The sequence below is a fragment of the Exserohilum turcica genome, assembly GCF_000359705.1.
Source record: "Exserohilum turcica Et28A unplaced genomic scaffold SETTUscaffold_11, whole genome shotgun sequence".
Lineage (NCBI taxonomy): Eukaryota > Fungi > Ascomycota > Dothideomycetes > Pleosporales > Pleosporaceae > Exserohilum > Exserohilum turcicum.
In genome coordinates, this window is record NW_007359926.1 from 1692028 (window position 1) to 1707180 (window position 15153).

Genomic DNA, 15153 nt, shown 5'->3' on the forward strand with positions numbered 1-15153 from the left:
GTAGTAGTAGTAGTAGTAGTAGTAGTAGTAGTAGTAGTAGTAGTAGTAGTAGTAGTAGTAGTAGTAGTAGTAGTAGTAGTAGTAGTAGTGAAAGCTGTGGGTATAAAGGCGGGATAGGAAGGAGAGGATTGTGTGGAATTAATTTTTTTTTGCATACCAGAATCAGTGTCCCAGTCCTCCTCGTCAATGGGACCCTCCTGCTCGCGCACAAACTCCTCGTCGGTGACTTCGGTGAGCTGGACCATGATTGCGGGTTGGAGCGGGCGTGGGAAGCCGGTTTTTTCTATTCAGTGAGAGAGAGAGAGAGAGATCGAGATCGAGATTGAGAAGAAGGGCGGATGGAGAGGTATCTGGAGATGAGATGTGACGATTGGAGATTGAGTCGATGGATAGGGAGGAAGAGGTGGTGGTGGTGGTGGGTGTGGGTGTTTGGGCGCTCGAGCTTTGTGGGCGCCTGTGATGATGCTTGCGATGATGAACTTTTGATGCATGGGCCACATGCCGCTTGCTGACGCTAGAAGGGCGCGGCGGGGGCGTTTTCTCTGCCGAACGAACGCCTTGGTTCAAGGCACTACTTGCGAATGACGACGTTTTCCCGCGGCACCTGCACATCATCAATCTAGACGCTTTTTGTATGCGCATGTTGATGCACCGCTAGAGCACATGTACCTGCATGTATGTGGCATTGGCAAACGACAGTGCGGCTCTGTGGCTGCTGGGGCTGGAGCTTGATTTCGTATACGCGATACAAGATCGACGTCACCGCTATCAAAGATGGATTCGCGTGAGCCATGCACCAGTGCGTAATGTAATGCTGATATTGAAATTCCGCTTTTTCAGACTTACAAGCGTGCCGTGTTGAATAGCATCAAAGATTTGTATGGTCTACAGGCACTATGCTCAGCAGCTGGAACACTACATGTCGTGCATGCTAGAGACAGACTCGTATACGAAGACTACACAGGCAGTATTCATGAAAGTAACAGAATCTATATTTTTCAAACGCTTTTAGCTGCCCGCATATCTATATACGCAATGCACGTGTCCTGTACTTTTCAACCTCTCCCGTAAGTTGCAAAGCATAATTTGCTTGTTTTCAGCGCCTTTTGCCCAACATCTCCTTGCCCAATCCATCTCTGCCCTCGTTCTTTGTAATCTGCTCCGTGGCCTTGATAAGGTCGTATGTAATTTCGTCGTTTACTACGCTGTCTTTCTGGTATGCTGGGTGGGACTGGACAAAATGCCTGATCCACTTGGCTGCCGTCCAGTATGTGCCGTTGGCGCGTTTGCGGATCAAATCAAGATAGGTGGCAAGATCACAGCGAGTCTCGACATCAACGTTCATGCTGTTGAGGTATGACTCTACAAGAGGGATGAGGCCAGGGAAACCGGCGTCGCCCGACGAGGTTTGCTGTCCGTTGATGACTTCATTGATCGTCATTTGCTCGTACTCGTCCTCCACCGGCCCAGTGGGAGTTGCTGGTCGGCTTGCATCAGCGGGTGTCGAAGTTCCAGTGCCGCTGCTGGGCTTGTGCGCTGGAAAAGGGTCTTTGCGGAACCAGAACTTTTGCGTCGACACCGCGTCACGAATGTGTGCTGTCTCCATGTTCTCCGACACTAGTGTGATGGGGATGTAGAAGTTGAGGTTGAATGACAGGATTGCACGGGTGAGCAACACGATGAAGATGGAGAAGGCCGCGTTCTCAAAGTCCGTGATCTGGATTTCCATAGGTCGGAACTCAACGCGCCAGCCCATGTCGGAGCCAGCTGGCGGAGGTTTGAAGCGCATGTGCTGCCAATTGGTTGATTGCAAGTTCTCAAAGTGGTCGGCTTTGGTAAGATCGAGTTCCTGGAGATCTTCGGCAAAGACAACAATCGGGTCGCGGATGAAGAGATGTGCAAAGTGGGTTGCCAGCAAATCATCCATACCGCCGTCGACCAGCCGCTTCTTGAGATCGGGGTCTATGATGAGGTCTGGGTCGAGATACTCTGGCCGCAGGCGTGGGTCCTGGGCAATGTAGGTCGAGTTGGATGCATAGCGAGACTTGGGAAGTCGCCATCTATCGTTCTTGAGAGGCTGCTGCAAGTTAGAGACGTGTCCGAATCATTCAAAACAATGTGCCTGCCTTTTCTCCCAGTTCTTCTGGGGTCCGGTCATCAACCGCCCTGCTGATCTGGTTCCAGCGCACGTCGGTGTCGGCCAGGAAGCCCTTGTAGATTGGTGTTCCTGCCGTCAATGCCAGCAGAATGGGGGCTATCGGGCTGAGTTGGTCGTACATGGTCCTTCCCTCTTCAATGTTTTTTGCCTGGAAGGTGATTTGCAAGCAGCAGCTGCCCATGCCAAAGGCCATGGCATCCATGTGGATGTAGTTGTCCTGGGCAGCGCCATTGCGGACATCGTCGTCCTCGGGCCAGTTGTGCAAATCATAGTTGACAGTGGGATCCTTCCAAGGCCACGACGTCTTCTCGTCTCGAAACACGGGCACGTTGACTTGCACCTTTCTGCCTCTTCGCCAGCGGATGTTGGCAGCCAGCGTTGGGAAGCGGATATGGGGATTGGCAATTTCGTCCGGAACAAACTGGGAGCGTAGCTTGGGGCCTGAAACAGGATAAGACGGTACGATACAGTCAGCTGATCCAAGACGAGGGAATGTCGTCAATGTAACCGGAAATTCCGTCTGTGCCATGTGATCCTTGGCTATGGCTCGTCTGTGGGAAGTGTGAGCACGCGCCTAGTCGTCGACGGAACAGGGTCATGTACCTCCACTTCATATTGGGCTCCACGTCGAGTAGATCCTTGAAGCCAATTCCCCACGGTTTTCCAGGAGTTGCTTCCAGCATGAACCTTCCAAATTCCGGATGAAACACGGGTGCGGGATTGTCTTTTGCACTGGCCTGGTCAGTACCGATATGTCAGGCCCAAGGAGTTTGGACTCACTCGGCATTTCCAGTCTGCAGGTCCGGCACGCCGCCGCCTTGCTGCAGAAGCTTCTCGTCGTTGGCCAAGGCAGCTAGAATGTCGGCCTGGCGCAGCGACAGGCGGACCTTGTGGTGATGTTCATCGTAGCAAACCACCAGGTACTCAATCTGCAGGCGAATCAGTTGGGGGTGGGAGCGCGGCGAGGGGCAGGGCGGGCGGTGGTCACCTCGTCTCCCCAGAGGAGGGCATCCCTTTCCTTGCCCTTGGCATTGCGCCAGATGGCAAGTAGTTGCTGTCCATGACATTACTACGTGTGTCGTGTGGGCGTGTGTGGGCGGAGCATACTTCGATTCCCCACGACCTGACCTGGTGGGCAGCCTTCTTGGCATCCGGCCAGTCGAGCGGCGTTCCAAGGGCCCTGGAGATGGCATTAGCGAGGGCGGGCGAGTCGTGTGGCACGGATCTCACAGCAGACCCATGGCCGAGATTGTGAATGGGTGGGTGGCTTGTGGCTCTTGAACGGCGATTGCGGGGAGGTGGTTGGGGGAGCACTGCAGGAATTGGGGCCTTGTGGCGGGGGGAGGTTGGCGGCACTCAGGGCTGCAGCAGTTTCGGGCCAGCTGCAGACGCCTCGGTTTCCTGCGTTATCGACTCGGCGAGCTGGCGACGGCGGGCGGCGGAGAGGAGAGAGAATCTTTCTCTCCAGTCCACAGGCCTCTGGTAAAGTATGCGCCTCAGGCGCAGTGCAGGACTAGACGCGCGCGCAGGGCCTTGCGGATTATTAATGCATCATGCAGCCCGGCCAGGCCTATGCCATCACTATGCCTCTTCCGAAGCGAGCACCAGACTTGCCTCTTTGGTCCGCCTCGCACAACATCACCAACCTCACCACCACCACCACCACCACCACCACCACCACCACCGTGTGGCACATTGCTGCTGTGCTCGCATTTCCACCCTGTCCTGCGCAACACTGCCGCCCGCCTGCCAACAGCGGCCATGGGGCCCGGCAGCACCGAAATGCACCTCGCCTACCATTGTCTTGCGCCCCACGTGCATGCTGGTCGGTCGCTGACGTCCCTAGGCGTAGGGTTGACGAGAGCCTTCTTCGATAACATGGCTGCCGCGGATTCCCGTGGCCACGACATGACACCTGCAAGCGGCACAGCCATCCCTGATTGTCAACGGGCTTGGGAGCTCCCCATGTTCATCCACCATCCAGCCATGACTTCGCTCTCACTCTCTGCGCCCGTCATGGATGTGATGCCATGCGACAAGACCTGTTGCACCCTTCCCCCCGGCACTCAACGCACAACCCATGTCACGCCTTGTATGTCTTGCAAACAAAAAGACCACCGGCTCAGGTGATAGCTAGGTATTTATTGGCTTTTTTTTTTACGTAGAGTGGACCTAGAAGCCCGTGGTATCTCTTTGCGAACACTGGTCAAAACTGCTCAGAGGCATCATGCACTTCTAGCAAAGTGCGCGTCGTGCAAAATGCATACAAAAACAATCTTGTCGCCCCATGGTAAGCGCTTGTCGGCGCACCAGAACTCCCGTCCAATGATCGACCCATCCTGAAAGATGGCCATGTTCAGTAAAAAAAAAAGAACGCCGTCATCCAGTACATGTCCCTCCAAGCCCCCTATCCGTGTGCCAAAATGCAACTGCTGGTATTAAAAGACAAAACAAGAAGTAGACCGTAATAGATGAGCCCCAACAAACGGACCCACCGGGCAAGTTTCGAGTGCAACGATGCTTCGTCTCAACACGGCTACGGCTCCTCGAGCCTCGTGGCCCGTTGCTGCACCCGAGTAGGCAATCGCCAAGAACGTCTCTGCGCTCAAGTCTGCCAGGAAAATCCTTCCAAAGACGCCGCAGAACCATGGAATGATACAGACGTCCCATCTCTGACAAGATAGGCTGACCAACATGGAAACCCCCTCTTGTAAATGCAAGATAAAATTTTGTGCCCCTGGGCCAATGCCCCTGCATGTTGCAAACATGTGCTACAATCTTGCAATCGTGAGCATGCGCCAATCCGAATAAAAATGCTAGTTGGTGATAGAAGTTGCTAAAGGTAGAACCGTAAGCGCCGTGCTCCGTGTTTTCCGAACAAGTCGGTCCCCGGGCTGCATTGCTACAGCGTTGCTGGCGAGTCATCAAATCGTCGGTGAGCCGTGCTCCATGGGCTTGGGTCGTAGATTTGAGCTGGTCATGGCTTGCTTGCCACCCATTTTGCGCGTCAGCTTGGCATAATCTAGGGGTAGTGTTAGCTAATGGGCCGTAGCTATCCTGTCGCATCAAACTTACGCAGGCCGCAAGCATTGCACAAGGTCCGCGCACCGTCGGGCCCTCTTCGCCACTCGGGCGTCTCGGCACGGTTGCAGCTATGGCATCGTCCTGGTGGAGCAGCACGCTGTTTGTAGAGTCAGCGTCAGTATGAATCGTGGTCTCGACGTCTACTTACCCCTCGTTTCCGCGTCTTGTTGTCAGCGCCAGCAAAGCCACCCATGCCTTTGCTGTCGTCACCATAACCGCTACCGCTCTCATCGTAGCCATTCATTGGTCGATAGCGCGGGTCCTGCGGAGCCTCGGCCATGCTCGCCTGGTGATGGTTGAAGACGACATCTCGCATGCGCTGCAGAGACATCTGGATCCTCTCGCTTTGCTTGAGCATCTCGTCAACCTCTTCTAGCCTTGGCATCGACTGTGGCGTCATGCCGATGCGTTGGTTGTCGTGCGCCCGCTGGCGGTACATCTTGGAGAACTCGGCAATGCGTCCAGACCCATCGGCCATTTCGTTGAGCGATGCTTCAATGTCGAAGCTCTCGAGATGCCGCTTGACAGACTCGCCGTAGGGAGCCAGGCTCGAGCGTCCAATCTTCTTTTCTTCCAAACGAGCAAGTTCGGCGTTGTCTTGCCATGATTGCGGATGATACCGGGGCGGGGCAGAGTAAGTCGAAGCTGGTGGAGGATACGCAGAGTTGGGTGCGCTTGTGGAAGAAGCAGACAGGGGATAGCTGGGTGGATATTGTGGGTAAGAATGGTGCTGGCTCATGGGACCCGCGGACGGAGGAGCAGGGCCCTCGTAGGGCGCTGAGGTTGGGGGCGGATACGAAGAATACGAGATGCTTGGACGGTGGGCGGTCGGGGGTGAAGACTGGGCGGTTTTGAGCGGATGGAGCGAGGGCAGCTTGGGATTGTGCGGAGTGGTGGAATACGGCGGCCGTGGGTCGGAGAATGGCGGGCGAGGAAACGACTCTGTCGGAGCTGGTGCAGGCGGGGGCGGGCCTGCGGGTGGTGCGGACGAGGCGAGGTAGGGACTTCTTGCGTGGGATGAAGAGTTGGGGGGCCCTTGGCTGGGGTGCTGGAGCTCCGGGGGGAAGTGGCGTGGACGTGGCTCGGCGGGTGAGGGCGCTGCCGATGTCGAGTGGAAGTGCTGGGGAGCTGGCGGTATTGAAGAGGGCGGAGGCACCGAAGCAGGATATGAGAGGGGCTTCTCCGAGCCCAGCGCCTCGTGGATCGATGGCAAGGACTGGCGGGCAGCGGGCCGCTGCGAGTCCTTTTCGTCGCCCGACGTCCTGCGGGACTCGGGGGGAGACAGCAAGCCCCCAAGCGAGGCGGGTACTGCGCTGGCGACGGACGACTGGTGGTTGCTGTGTGAATGTGAGGGCCCAGAGTAGGCGTGCAACGGGCTCGGCATAGCGGGAGCCGAGAGTTTTCTCTGATAGTCAATCTCCTCGCGCTTGACTCTGTCGGCGTCCATGTGGTTGATGGAGGGCAGGCCGACACTGCAACATGTGATTAGCGGCTGCAGGGCGGGCGGGTGGGCAAAGGGGGTGACATACGGCTGTCTGCTACCAGCATCGAGCGTCTCCATGGTGTAGGGAGGAGCACGAGGCAGGCAGTGACGGGGTGTGGTCGTGGGAAGCGACGGCAAGGTGCGGCGCAGTGGCGATGGCGATGGCGATGGCGATGGCGGGGAGTGGCAGTCCCAGTGCCGCGTCGTTCATGTGCCTTCCCGCACAACGTCGACGGGCGCCCGAGGTTGGAGTCGTTGCTTCCCCCACAGGCGTAGCCAAGCAATGCAGTCGGCAAGGTCGGGAGGGCCCACGATGGAGTTTTTTCTCTCTGGTGCAATTGCCACGCTCTCGAGGCACGGCAGCAGTCTGGCTGCAATCAATGCAGTGGGCGCGGGTTTGCTTGTTTCTGGTTTCTTTTGGCGCCTCTTGTGCTCGTCGTCGTGTTTTTTGCCCAACCGTCCAGTGTGGTGGTGGAGGTGGAGAGGGTGGAGGAGCAGGCCGCGTCGAGGGCGGCGGGGATGCGGGTCCTTTGTTCAGGCGCGGATGGTGTCGGTGGTGTGGGAGTAGTGGTGGTGGTGGTGGTGGAGGTGGAGGTGAAAGGTGTGGCCTGGGTTGTGGCTGACGTAGTGTTGACAGGCACGGCGGGCAGCGAGGGGAGGGGGGAGACCCTTGGGTCACGGCAGACTTGACAGGTTATGAAGCAGGCTTGCTATGATATTGCAGAGTGTATAGGAGAGGCGGGCGGGCAGCAGTGACATGGGGTGAGGAGGTGGAGGCGGCCAAGCCGTGATCTCACAGTGAGCTACTCGCAAAGCAGAGGCAGTGGCAGCAGCGTCTTGTCGATGGTTGCAGGCATGGTGTGAGCGGAAACAAGTACTAGGACAAGCGCAGCGGGCTAAAGCAGATGCGATCGGAGATGAACCGCGCCGGCAGCGAGTCGTCTGGCAGTGTGACGCGGGTCTGCAGTGAGGGAGCAAGGATATTGGATACGGCACGTCTGTTTGCCACGGCAGAGTTGCGGGTGGAGAGGGCGATAGCTGGGTGTTCAAGCTGCAACACTCTCCAGGGCAGGGCCCCCGCCGGCCTCCCAAAGCGTCGACACGGCAGGCAAGGATAGGCGGGGGGGGTGCCAAAGCCGCCCTTGCGACGCTTGCCGGATCGGAGGGCGCTGCTGAGCCCTCTGCGTGTGTGCGCGCGCGCCCCCTCCCCCCCTACACCACAGAGAGAGAGGGCAATACCGAGCAGGTGTAGCACTAGGGCCGGGGGGGGAGGATAGCAGCAGCTGCAGCGCGGTAAAAGCAGCGAGCAGCGTGACCCAGGCGTGTGTGCGTGTGGGTGAGTGCGGGCGCGCGTGTGTGTGTGCATCGATCAGCGCGCAGGCGCCTCGCCCGCATGGCTCCCAATGGCCGTGTCTTGGCCGTGCAGCGTGCAGCGTGCAGGCACACGACGGCGGCGAGGGCGAGGGCGGTGGTGAGGGCGCGGGCTGTGGGCTGTGGGTGCGTCTGCCCGATCCACAGCCGTTGCGACCAGGGACAAGCATCGCGACGCCCATCCGCGCAAATGGCCGCCCCGCGCACACGAGGTGAGATGGCGCTACGCCCGAAGCAGCCAAGGCCGCCGCCACGGGTCAAATTATCGCCGTCGTGGCATGCAATCGAGATGCAGCCGAGCTTCCCATGATGGCTTCCCGGCACATACGCCCACGCCAATCTGTCACTCCATGGCCTTGGCCGCGACAGCCACACACGCTGTCACCCTCGCACCAGAACACTCAGGCGGTGCGCCACGCCCGCCCGACGCTGGGAACGCCTCCCTCGCGCACCGCACCCTCACCCGCTCACCCACTCACCCACTCACCCACTCGCTCACCCACACATGTGCATGCACACATGCACACATGCACACCCACATCCACGCCCGCCTCGCCGCCTGTGACTCGCCGCCGCCGTTGGGCTCCAGCTGCCGTGCCCCCCTTCTGCTCTGACTGTGTCGCGACTCATCAGCCTGTCACTCCCCAAGTCAGTCGCGCAGCCAGTCACCCACACGCCTGCACGCCACTCATTCGCTCGTCCCGCCAGGCACCCTTCGATGGCCCTCGGGAATCTCCATCAGCGCAGGGGTGCCCACACATCTGAATCGGTGGCAGCGCGATTAGTGCAGCGGGGCTGCGGCCATCAGCACCGTCCACACAGATGAAGCAGCACCTGCCGAAGAACCATCCATCATCAGCACCATCACCATTGCCATCGTCTTGCTCAGATCCCATCGGCCCGCGCTCGACGCACTTTGCTTTCGAGAGCCGCTTTGCTGCCGCCACCACCACCACCACCACCACCACCGCCGCCGCCGCCGCCGCCTGCCGCTGCCGCTGCTGCTGCTGCATTAACACATGCACTATCGCCATGCTGCCAAATCTTCTCCATGACATTGCTTCAACACGAGGCCCCGACCCTCCGCTCCCTGCTCCGCTGACATGGCGGTGCTACACTCCACCAAGTGCTCGCCCGTTGACGTCTGCACGTGTCTGCTGAATCGCTGGGGTCCATGGTCCACGGCCCCTCAGCTTGCACACAACGCCATCCTGGGCCTGCGTTCGCGTCTACCGCACACGACTGCCGTCCGTGCCATTGCCAGTGCGCACCGTCGTGCCCTGGCAAGCCCGTAAGAAAACGGCAGCCGTCCCAGAGATCTCTAGCACGTTACCGACAAGTCTCCGTTGCGATTTAGCTGCATTAGCGGAACCCATGGCCGATCTGGCCTCACCACACGTCCTCTCTCAACTTGAGCCTTATCCGGTACCGCCCTGTCCATGCTGACGATATGGCTCGCATACATAGACGCCAGTGCAACTCGGTCACGCCAGCTGTCTGCCTCAGAGTCAGTCGCGCAAGCCCCTACCAGCCCAAAGGCAATGCCCGGCTCACTCTTGCAAACTTGTCTCGTCAGGTGCCTCACATGTGCTGACGGCCATCATGGAAAGAGAAAAAAAACGTGCCACGCTCGGCCTCACTCCCCGCAGTCCGCCCGCCGTTCCAAACACACAGGGGTCTCGAGATAATATTGAGTGCGACATATCCGCACAGCTGGTCATGGCGTGCATCAACCCATCCATCACACGTCTCACGGCTTTGAGATTCTGCTACTTTTGCTCATCAAACGTTCCTCTCGGCCATGGCTATTTACAGGGTCGCTGGTTGCCCATGTCCTGGTCAGCCCGACAAGGTTAAACGCAGCATCGGTGGCTTACAACGTCGAACCCGCGCAGAACGCCCGGTTACGCAATTGTCTTCAAGCTTCTATGTATCAAGCCTGCCCCTGCCCACCATGGCTAAACTGGCCTGACTCTCTACACCCTGCAACAACCCTCTTCCCAACCCGACCAACCACCCTCCTCGTATTATTCATAATCGCGTCTGCCTGTCTAAACAGCCGGTATTTGACAAACGCTTCTAAACACAATGTTACATGAAATCAAACCCATTCATGCGCAGGCAACCCCCCACTGCTGTCAATGTAAAAAAAACCCCGTCATGACAAAGAAAAAATCAAAGCGTTTCGAAACGCATGTCAATAACAGTCGCAAAACACGCAAATGGCCCGTTCGCCGTTGCACAAGCCGGCGTCTTGCTCGCCCTGCAGGAGATGGCCCGGACAAATCAATCCGCCATTAGGTAGTCTTGGTTGGTCTGCCGCGCACGCGCTTCGTCACCCTCCCAATCAGATGCATCAATGCACCGCTCATGAGCTGATGCGCCAATACTGTCAGTCGAGAGGTTAGCTCAAACATGCTTTTGGGTGCGTCGGTATTGAATATAGGATTCGGCTGGCTAACTGAGTTAGACGGCATGATACGCCGAAATCCATCCTACCAAATTCGCTGCCCCAAATTCGCTGCCTACCAATGACAAAGGATACGGATCTCGCCGCGGACACGCTGCCCGCAAGTCACCTGCGTCGCAACAATCGGTGAATAACTGTCAACCCGGACCCTTGAAAAAGATGTGTAATGTTAAGGAGCCTTGTGGATTAACTTTTACTCGTGTTGCTTCACACCTCCACACCTGTCTGTCCCGCACTGCCGTTTCTGACAGTTACAGCTCCACAGCCGCTACGTACTTTGCGACAGCGCTCGGTACCCACGGTTTCGGGTATTGAAAAAAAAAAGTAGTCGCTCGAACCTAACACACATGAGGTATTTCTCGGTCAAAAAGTCCCAATTTGTGTCTTGCCAGTACAAAAGCATAACGTGCCTGGTCCAAAGCGACAGTGTCGACCCGCCGCAAGGGTTTTCTAAACACTATTTCTAGCGGGTCGTCGAGTCCATGCGGCCCTTCACATGTCTCGTTACTCGCGACAGATGAGGCGAATCCCTACCAAAAGCATACACATGCCGAGAATCTGTCACAGCCGAGGAAACTTGATACTAGTCGGCGAAGCAACCCTGTCGGAACAGCAGAGAAAGTGATAATAAGAACATCCCAGTAATAACATTGTCGTCTGACTCAAGATCTTCAGTAACATTCCCTCGCTTGGGCGGTCGATCTCGATCTTATGCCGGCCACACCCTTTTCATCTCACACGTATCTGATACCCAGTTTTAGTGGGCGACCCCCCAAAGGGGCTTGATGCACTGTCGCCGATTCGGTGTCTTGCCTAAGCGACATGGATGCAATAAAGGTATTGCATCGTACGACCCTTGACGCACGCCCTGGGGCTTCCGCAAAGTGTGTTTCGAGCAATACCCGCCCGTTCCAGTCTGGCATACCTGTTTCTTGTCGGTCGTTTACGCAAATCGGGTGGTGCACGCACGTCTTCCAGATGCCGTGAGCTTGCGTCGACGCAACTCTTGCACGGCAGCCCGCGGACAAGAGGCAACGTTGGACACCGCCCAAGCAGGGTCCACTGTGCATTTGCCTTGCTCACAGCCGCTTGTAGCGACATGCAGAGGGAATCTGTTGATCAAAATCTAGTGGCCTCCTTTCCTTAGCCAGCTCGGCGAGCTTGGGGGTATGAGGAAACATGGGTCGTTGCAGGACCGGAGCGGCTGATTGCTCTTTGCGTGTCCAAAGGAATCGTTAGGGTTGCCCGTTTTGGGACAACCCTACCTCACTGACAGTCATCGGCATACGTGTTCCGGTCCTCCTGGGAGAAGACCATCCAGGTCTAGCGCCGTGCAGGACGAATGCAAGAGCAGCCCTAACGCCCTTTTTCGACTGCTGTGCCAGTGTCCCGTGCTGCGCGTGCTTCGTAGCCTGAAACCCCGAGGTTATTGTACGCCATGCTATGCAAAGGTGGCAACAGAATAGACTTGCGTGGCTTAGCAGCTGAGTGAAAAACGACGCAGTCACCGCTCGAGCGTGTCGTATTTCTGCCACTAGCCATCCCACGTGCTCTTTTTGCGTCCATGGCGGCTCCTGAGGACCCCTTCCAGCTGGTGGCCCAGGAGAGCAGCATAATCAGGCATTCTTCCAGACAATGATGATTACAGATATTCTAGGGTACTTTCACTGACGCGGCATGTCCAATGTGCGCAAGCAGCCCAACGACTTGGCTGTTTGATTACACGTATGCCATCTAGACAGCGGTTGATTTGCAATACACATGACTAATGCTCACAGCGTCTTACATTTAGAGCAATTGCCGCGTCTACCAGTGAGTGACTAAGTCGGATCGGCATGCAGAGCGGAGTAGCATCTGCTTGAGCATCAACAGGTTGACGACTACTAGCACACCGGCTATCGCGAGATTGGCGAATGGACTATGTACACCTACAGATTTGCCAAGAAGCAGCAGGGCCTAGCATGCGAAACGCATTGCATGCAAGCCATGATCGCGCATCTGAGATGGTCTCGTGGCTCGCGTTACGGGATCCATGACGACATTGATCTTGTCGACAACATCCACGCGCCCGAGTTTATGCATTGGCATGGAACGCATGCCTACACACGTCTCAAGGCCGGCTTGCAACCATGAGCACAAGGGATTCTCATGAAGCTTCGTATCTTCCCCGTATGCATGCGGCTCCGTGCATTGCCCATTGTCCTTGCTTTCTTTTTCTTTTCTCGCTTGTCGCTGCGAATGCGAATCCGGCAAAATAGCCTCTGGATCGTCCCGCTTCGGTCGCCGGCGGAATGTACCCCACACGATACTCGCCCCTCCCAAGGAAAACTCCCCCCATGGTGGCCATTCACACGTGGTCCTGTCGAAATCTAGCGAGGCCATTCGAATCACCAAGATGCAACGGGTGGGTAATTGAGTAGGGAGACTGTGGCTCTGTTGATTCATCCTGATAGGCGCCACTACAGCTGCTATGAAACGGCTCTCGGCACGTTACGTTACGACATGGCTAGTTTTTCGCGCGGTCCGTTGGCAAGTAAGCGCCGTGTTAAAGCGGCGTCTTTCCAGAGGGTGTTCCCGAATACACCTCTGCCAAGAAAAGACGCAAACACCATAGCACCATGTCGTTTTGGTATAGACTAAAAAGGGGGGAAGTGGGGGGGCTGCCCGTCCAAGCAACGCGATGCGACTTGCACTCGAGCACGAAGCCAAAAAGGATGCTGGTGAAGGGAGTTTCTTTTCGCAGTCACAGCCACTTTGTCAAGCGAACGATATTAGTGTCTCGCAAGGCGACACCGTCGGACCTCATCCCAGGACTATTTGAATCACGGGGCCCGTGCAGCTAGGCTAGAATGGCCTCGGGCGATCTGCAAGACACGATTGCTTTTGGAGGTAAATCGCCTATCGAGCAGCTTCTCGAACGCCACGTCGTATGAGGCCCCAGTGACTATCAGGGTACAGCGGGTTGCCCTGCAGTAGAGAGCTTGTTAGTTCCTGTAAGCAGCAAGTGATGGTCACTGGGGACGTGAGCCCTACGGCGGCTGGTGGAGACGCGGCGATCTTGCACCTGCGGACTGCATGATGAAGCGCTGTAATCAGCTGGGTCTGATGCTCCGTTGCTCTCTAAACTGGTCTTTTCTGCAGGAGCGGACTATCGCGCGCGCCCCGACAAGGCCAAAGGTGGTTGCACGCCCCTCGTTGAGACGGGTAAAGCCTTCCCGCCCGAGTCGATCGTCGAAGATCTTGGTCAGTGAGGATACGAGGCTGCTGCATGTCGTCGGCCACTCTCGGTAACGCGAGGATCACGAGCAGCAAAAGGTGTGGACGGCAGGTTGTACCGAGTTGCACTTTGCGCCTCAAACCATGTTGGTACACTAAGTCTTCTGACATGTGTTCGAGCCACTGAGCGCACACCGATGGCCGCAACCACGGACTATGGAAAGTCTGGTTCTACCGCCTGGCGGACTGCATCGGGGACCCCTGAGGGCTGTGTGAAGCTTTGCATGGGCGCGCGGGTTTGCAAATTTCACGACCAGACGGGCCTAGCCTGGCGACTAAGACGAGACAACATACGACATTTCCATCAGCGCAGACCGGACATCCCTCGGCAAGCGCAGCTACACTAGTACGTATGTGCTTTTCCTGGAAAACTGCCCACTTGCTTAGGGAGCCGCGCGCGCAAAAAAAGAAAAAAAAGAAAACAGGTCGTGTCTTTGGGGTTGTTGCGCGATGATGACCGTGCGGGTCGTGACTCAGTGTGCATGGCCAGACTCTGCATCACGAGCCATACGAATATACTAGGGAAAAAAGGGGAAGAAAAAAAAGATGAAGACTGCTTTGCTACCATGGCTGGAGGGAACGTCACGGTATGTTGTGGGCATAGATACCCAAATGCCGCCACGTCGATCAAGTGTGGAGGCATAGCCAGATGGTCGGGACAAGAGATTACGACGCGCCCAAAAGTCATGACGGTTTTGTCCGTGTACGGTGAGCACCGGAGGTTTTAAGCTCACGTCAGTTTTTCTTCGTGTCCCCGTCTGACGGATGAGCCGTCGCGCATCTCCGTCAGCATGGCTTTGTCGGACCAACGGAAGCCAGGGAAGAAGCAGAAGCAGAAGCAGAAGCAGAAGCAGAAGCAGAAGCAGAAGAGGAAGAAGAAGAAAAAACAAGATGCAGCCCCGACCCAAAATGAACACAACGGGAGAGGGAGGGGGGAGGGGAAAGCGAACATGGGCGATGAATGGGGTCTCTTCGGCGCCATGTGTCGCAAGGTGGGTTAAAGCTGAAAGCAGTTTAAGTTAGGCGGGCGCGAAAAAAAAAAGTTATCTTGTTCAGGGGGCCCACAGCTCAGAAAAGAACTCGATTGGGACCAGGCGCATGGGCGGTAGGTCGGTAGGTAGGTAGGTAGGTGGCCACGCCTCGTCGTCCAGGGATTGCAGTCCGGGCGTCTTGATTCGCGCATGGGCAGGGTCATGGTCGGTCAGCCCCAAAGGTGCATGGCAAAGTGAGGGATCCTGGTATGTATATGTATGTCAGATGGAAGTGGAGTACATGTACATGAGAGTGGGGGGGGGGGGGGGGGGGGGTTTT

General features: G+C 56.8%; 4 protein-coding genes across 4 annotated transcripts in view; 1 reads left to right on the forward strand and 3 right to left on the reverse strand.

Moving 5' to 3' along the window:
• SETTUDRAFT_167337 (uncharacterized protein) overlaps window positions 1-414 on the reverse strand; it is a 2267-nt gene extending 1853 nt beyond the window's left edge. The window contains exon 1 of the mRNA XM_008024142.1: window positions 158-414. Within this exon, the coding sequence (XP_008022333.1) occupies window positions 158-245 (88 nt within the window). The 5' untranslated portion in view covers window positions 246-414. The remainder of the gene's footprint in view (window positions 1-157) is intronic.
• Window positions 415-1012: 598 nt separating this feature from the next.
• SETTUDRAFT_167338 (uncharacterized protein) lies at window positions 1013-3512 on the reverse strand. Its single transcript, XM_008024143.1, has 7 exons — window positions 3389-3512; window positions 3266-3338; window positions 3147-3212; window positions 2939-3087; window positions 2762-2890; window positions 2127-2709; window positions 1013-2077 (listed from the first exon to the last, which is right to left on the reverse strand). The coding sequence occupies exons 1-7, from the start codon at window positions 3397-3399 to the stop codon at window positions 1097-1099; spliced, it is 1992 nt and encodes a 663-aa protein (XP_008022334.1). The 5' UTR covers window positions 3400-3512; the 3' UTR covers window positions 1013-1096.
• A 1718-nt stretch (window positions 3513-5230) lies between these two features.
• SETTUDRAFT_75179 (uncharacterized protein) lies at window positions 5231-6803 on the reverse strand (the record flags this gene model as incomplete). The annotated part of the gene is given in 3 exon segments (XM_008023755.1): window positions 5231-5374; window positions 5391-6714; window positions 6772-6803. Coding segments are annotated over 3 exon segments (1500 nt in total), but the record flags the coding sequence as incomplete, so codon positions are not given.
• Window positions 6804-9192: 2389 nt separating this feature from the next.
• On the forward strand, window positions 9193-9671 carry SETTUDRAFT_167340 (uncharacterized protein). Its single transcript, XM_008024144.1, has one exon. The coding sequence runs from the start codon at window positions 9200-9202 to the stop codon at window positions 9389-9391; it is 192 nt and encodes a 63-aa protein (XP_008022335.1). The 5' UTR covers window positions 9193-9199; the 3' UTR covers window positions 9392-9671.
• The last annotated feature ends 5482 nt before the right edge of the window (window positions 9672-15153 follow it).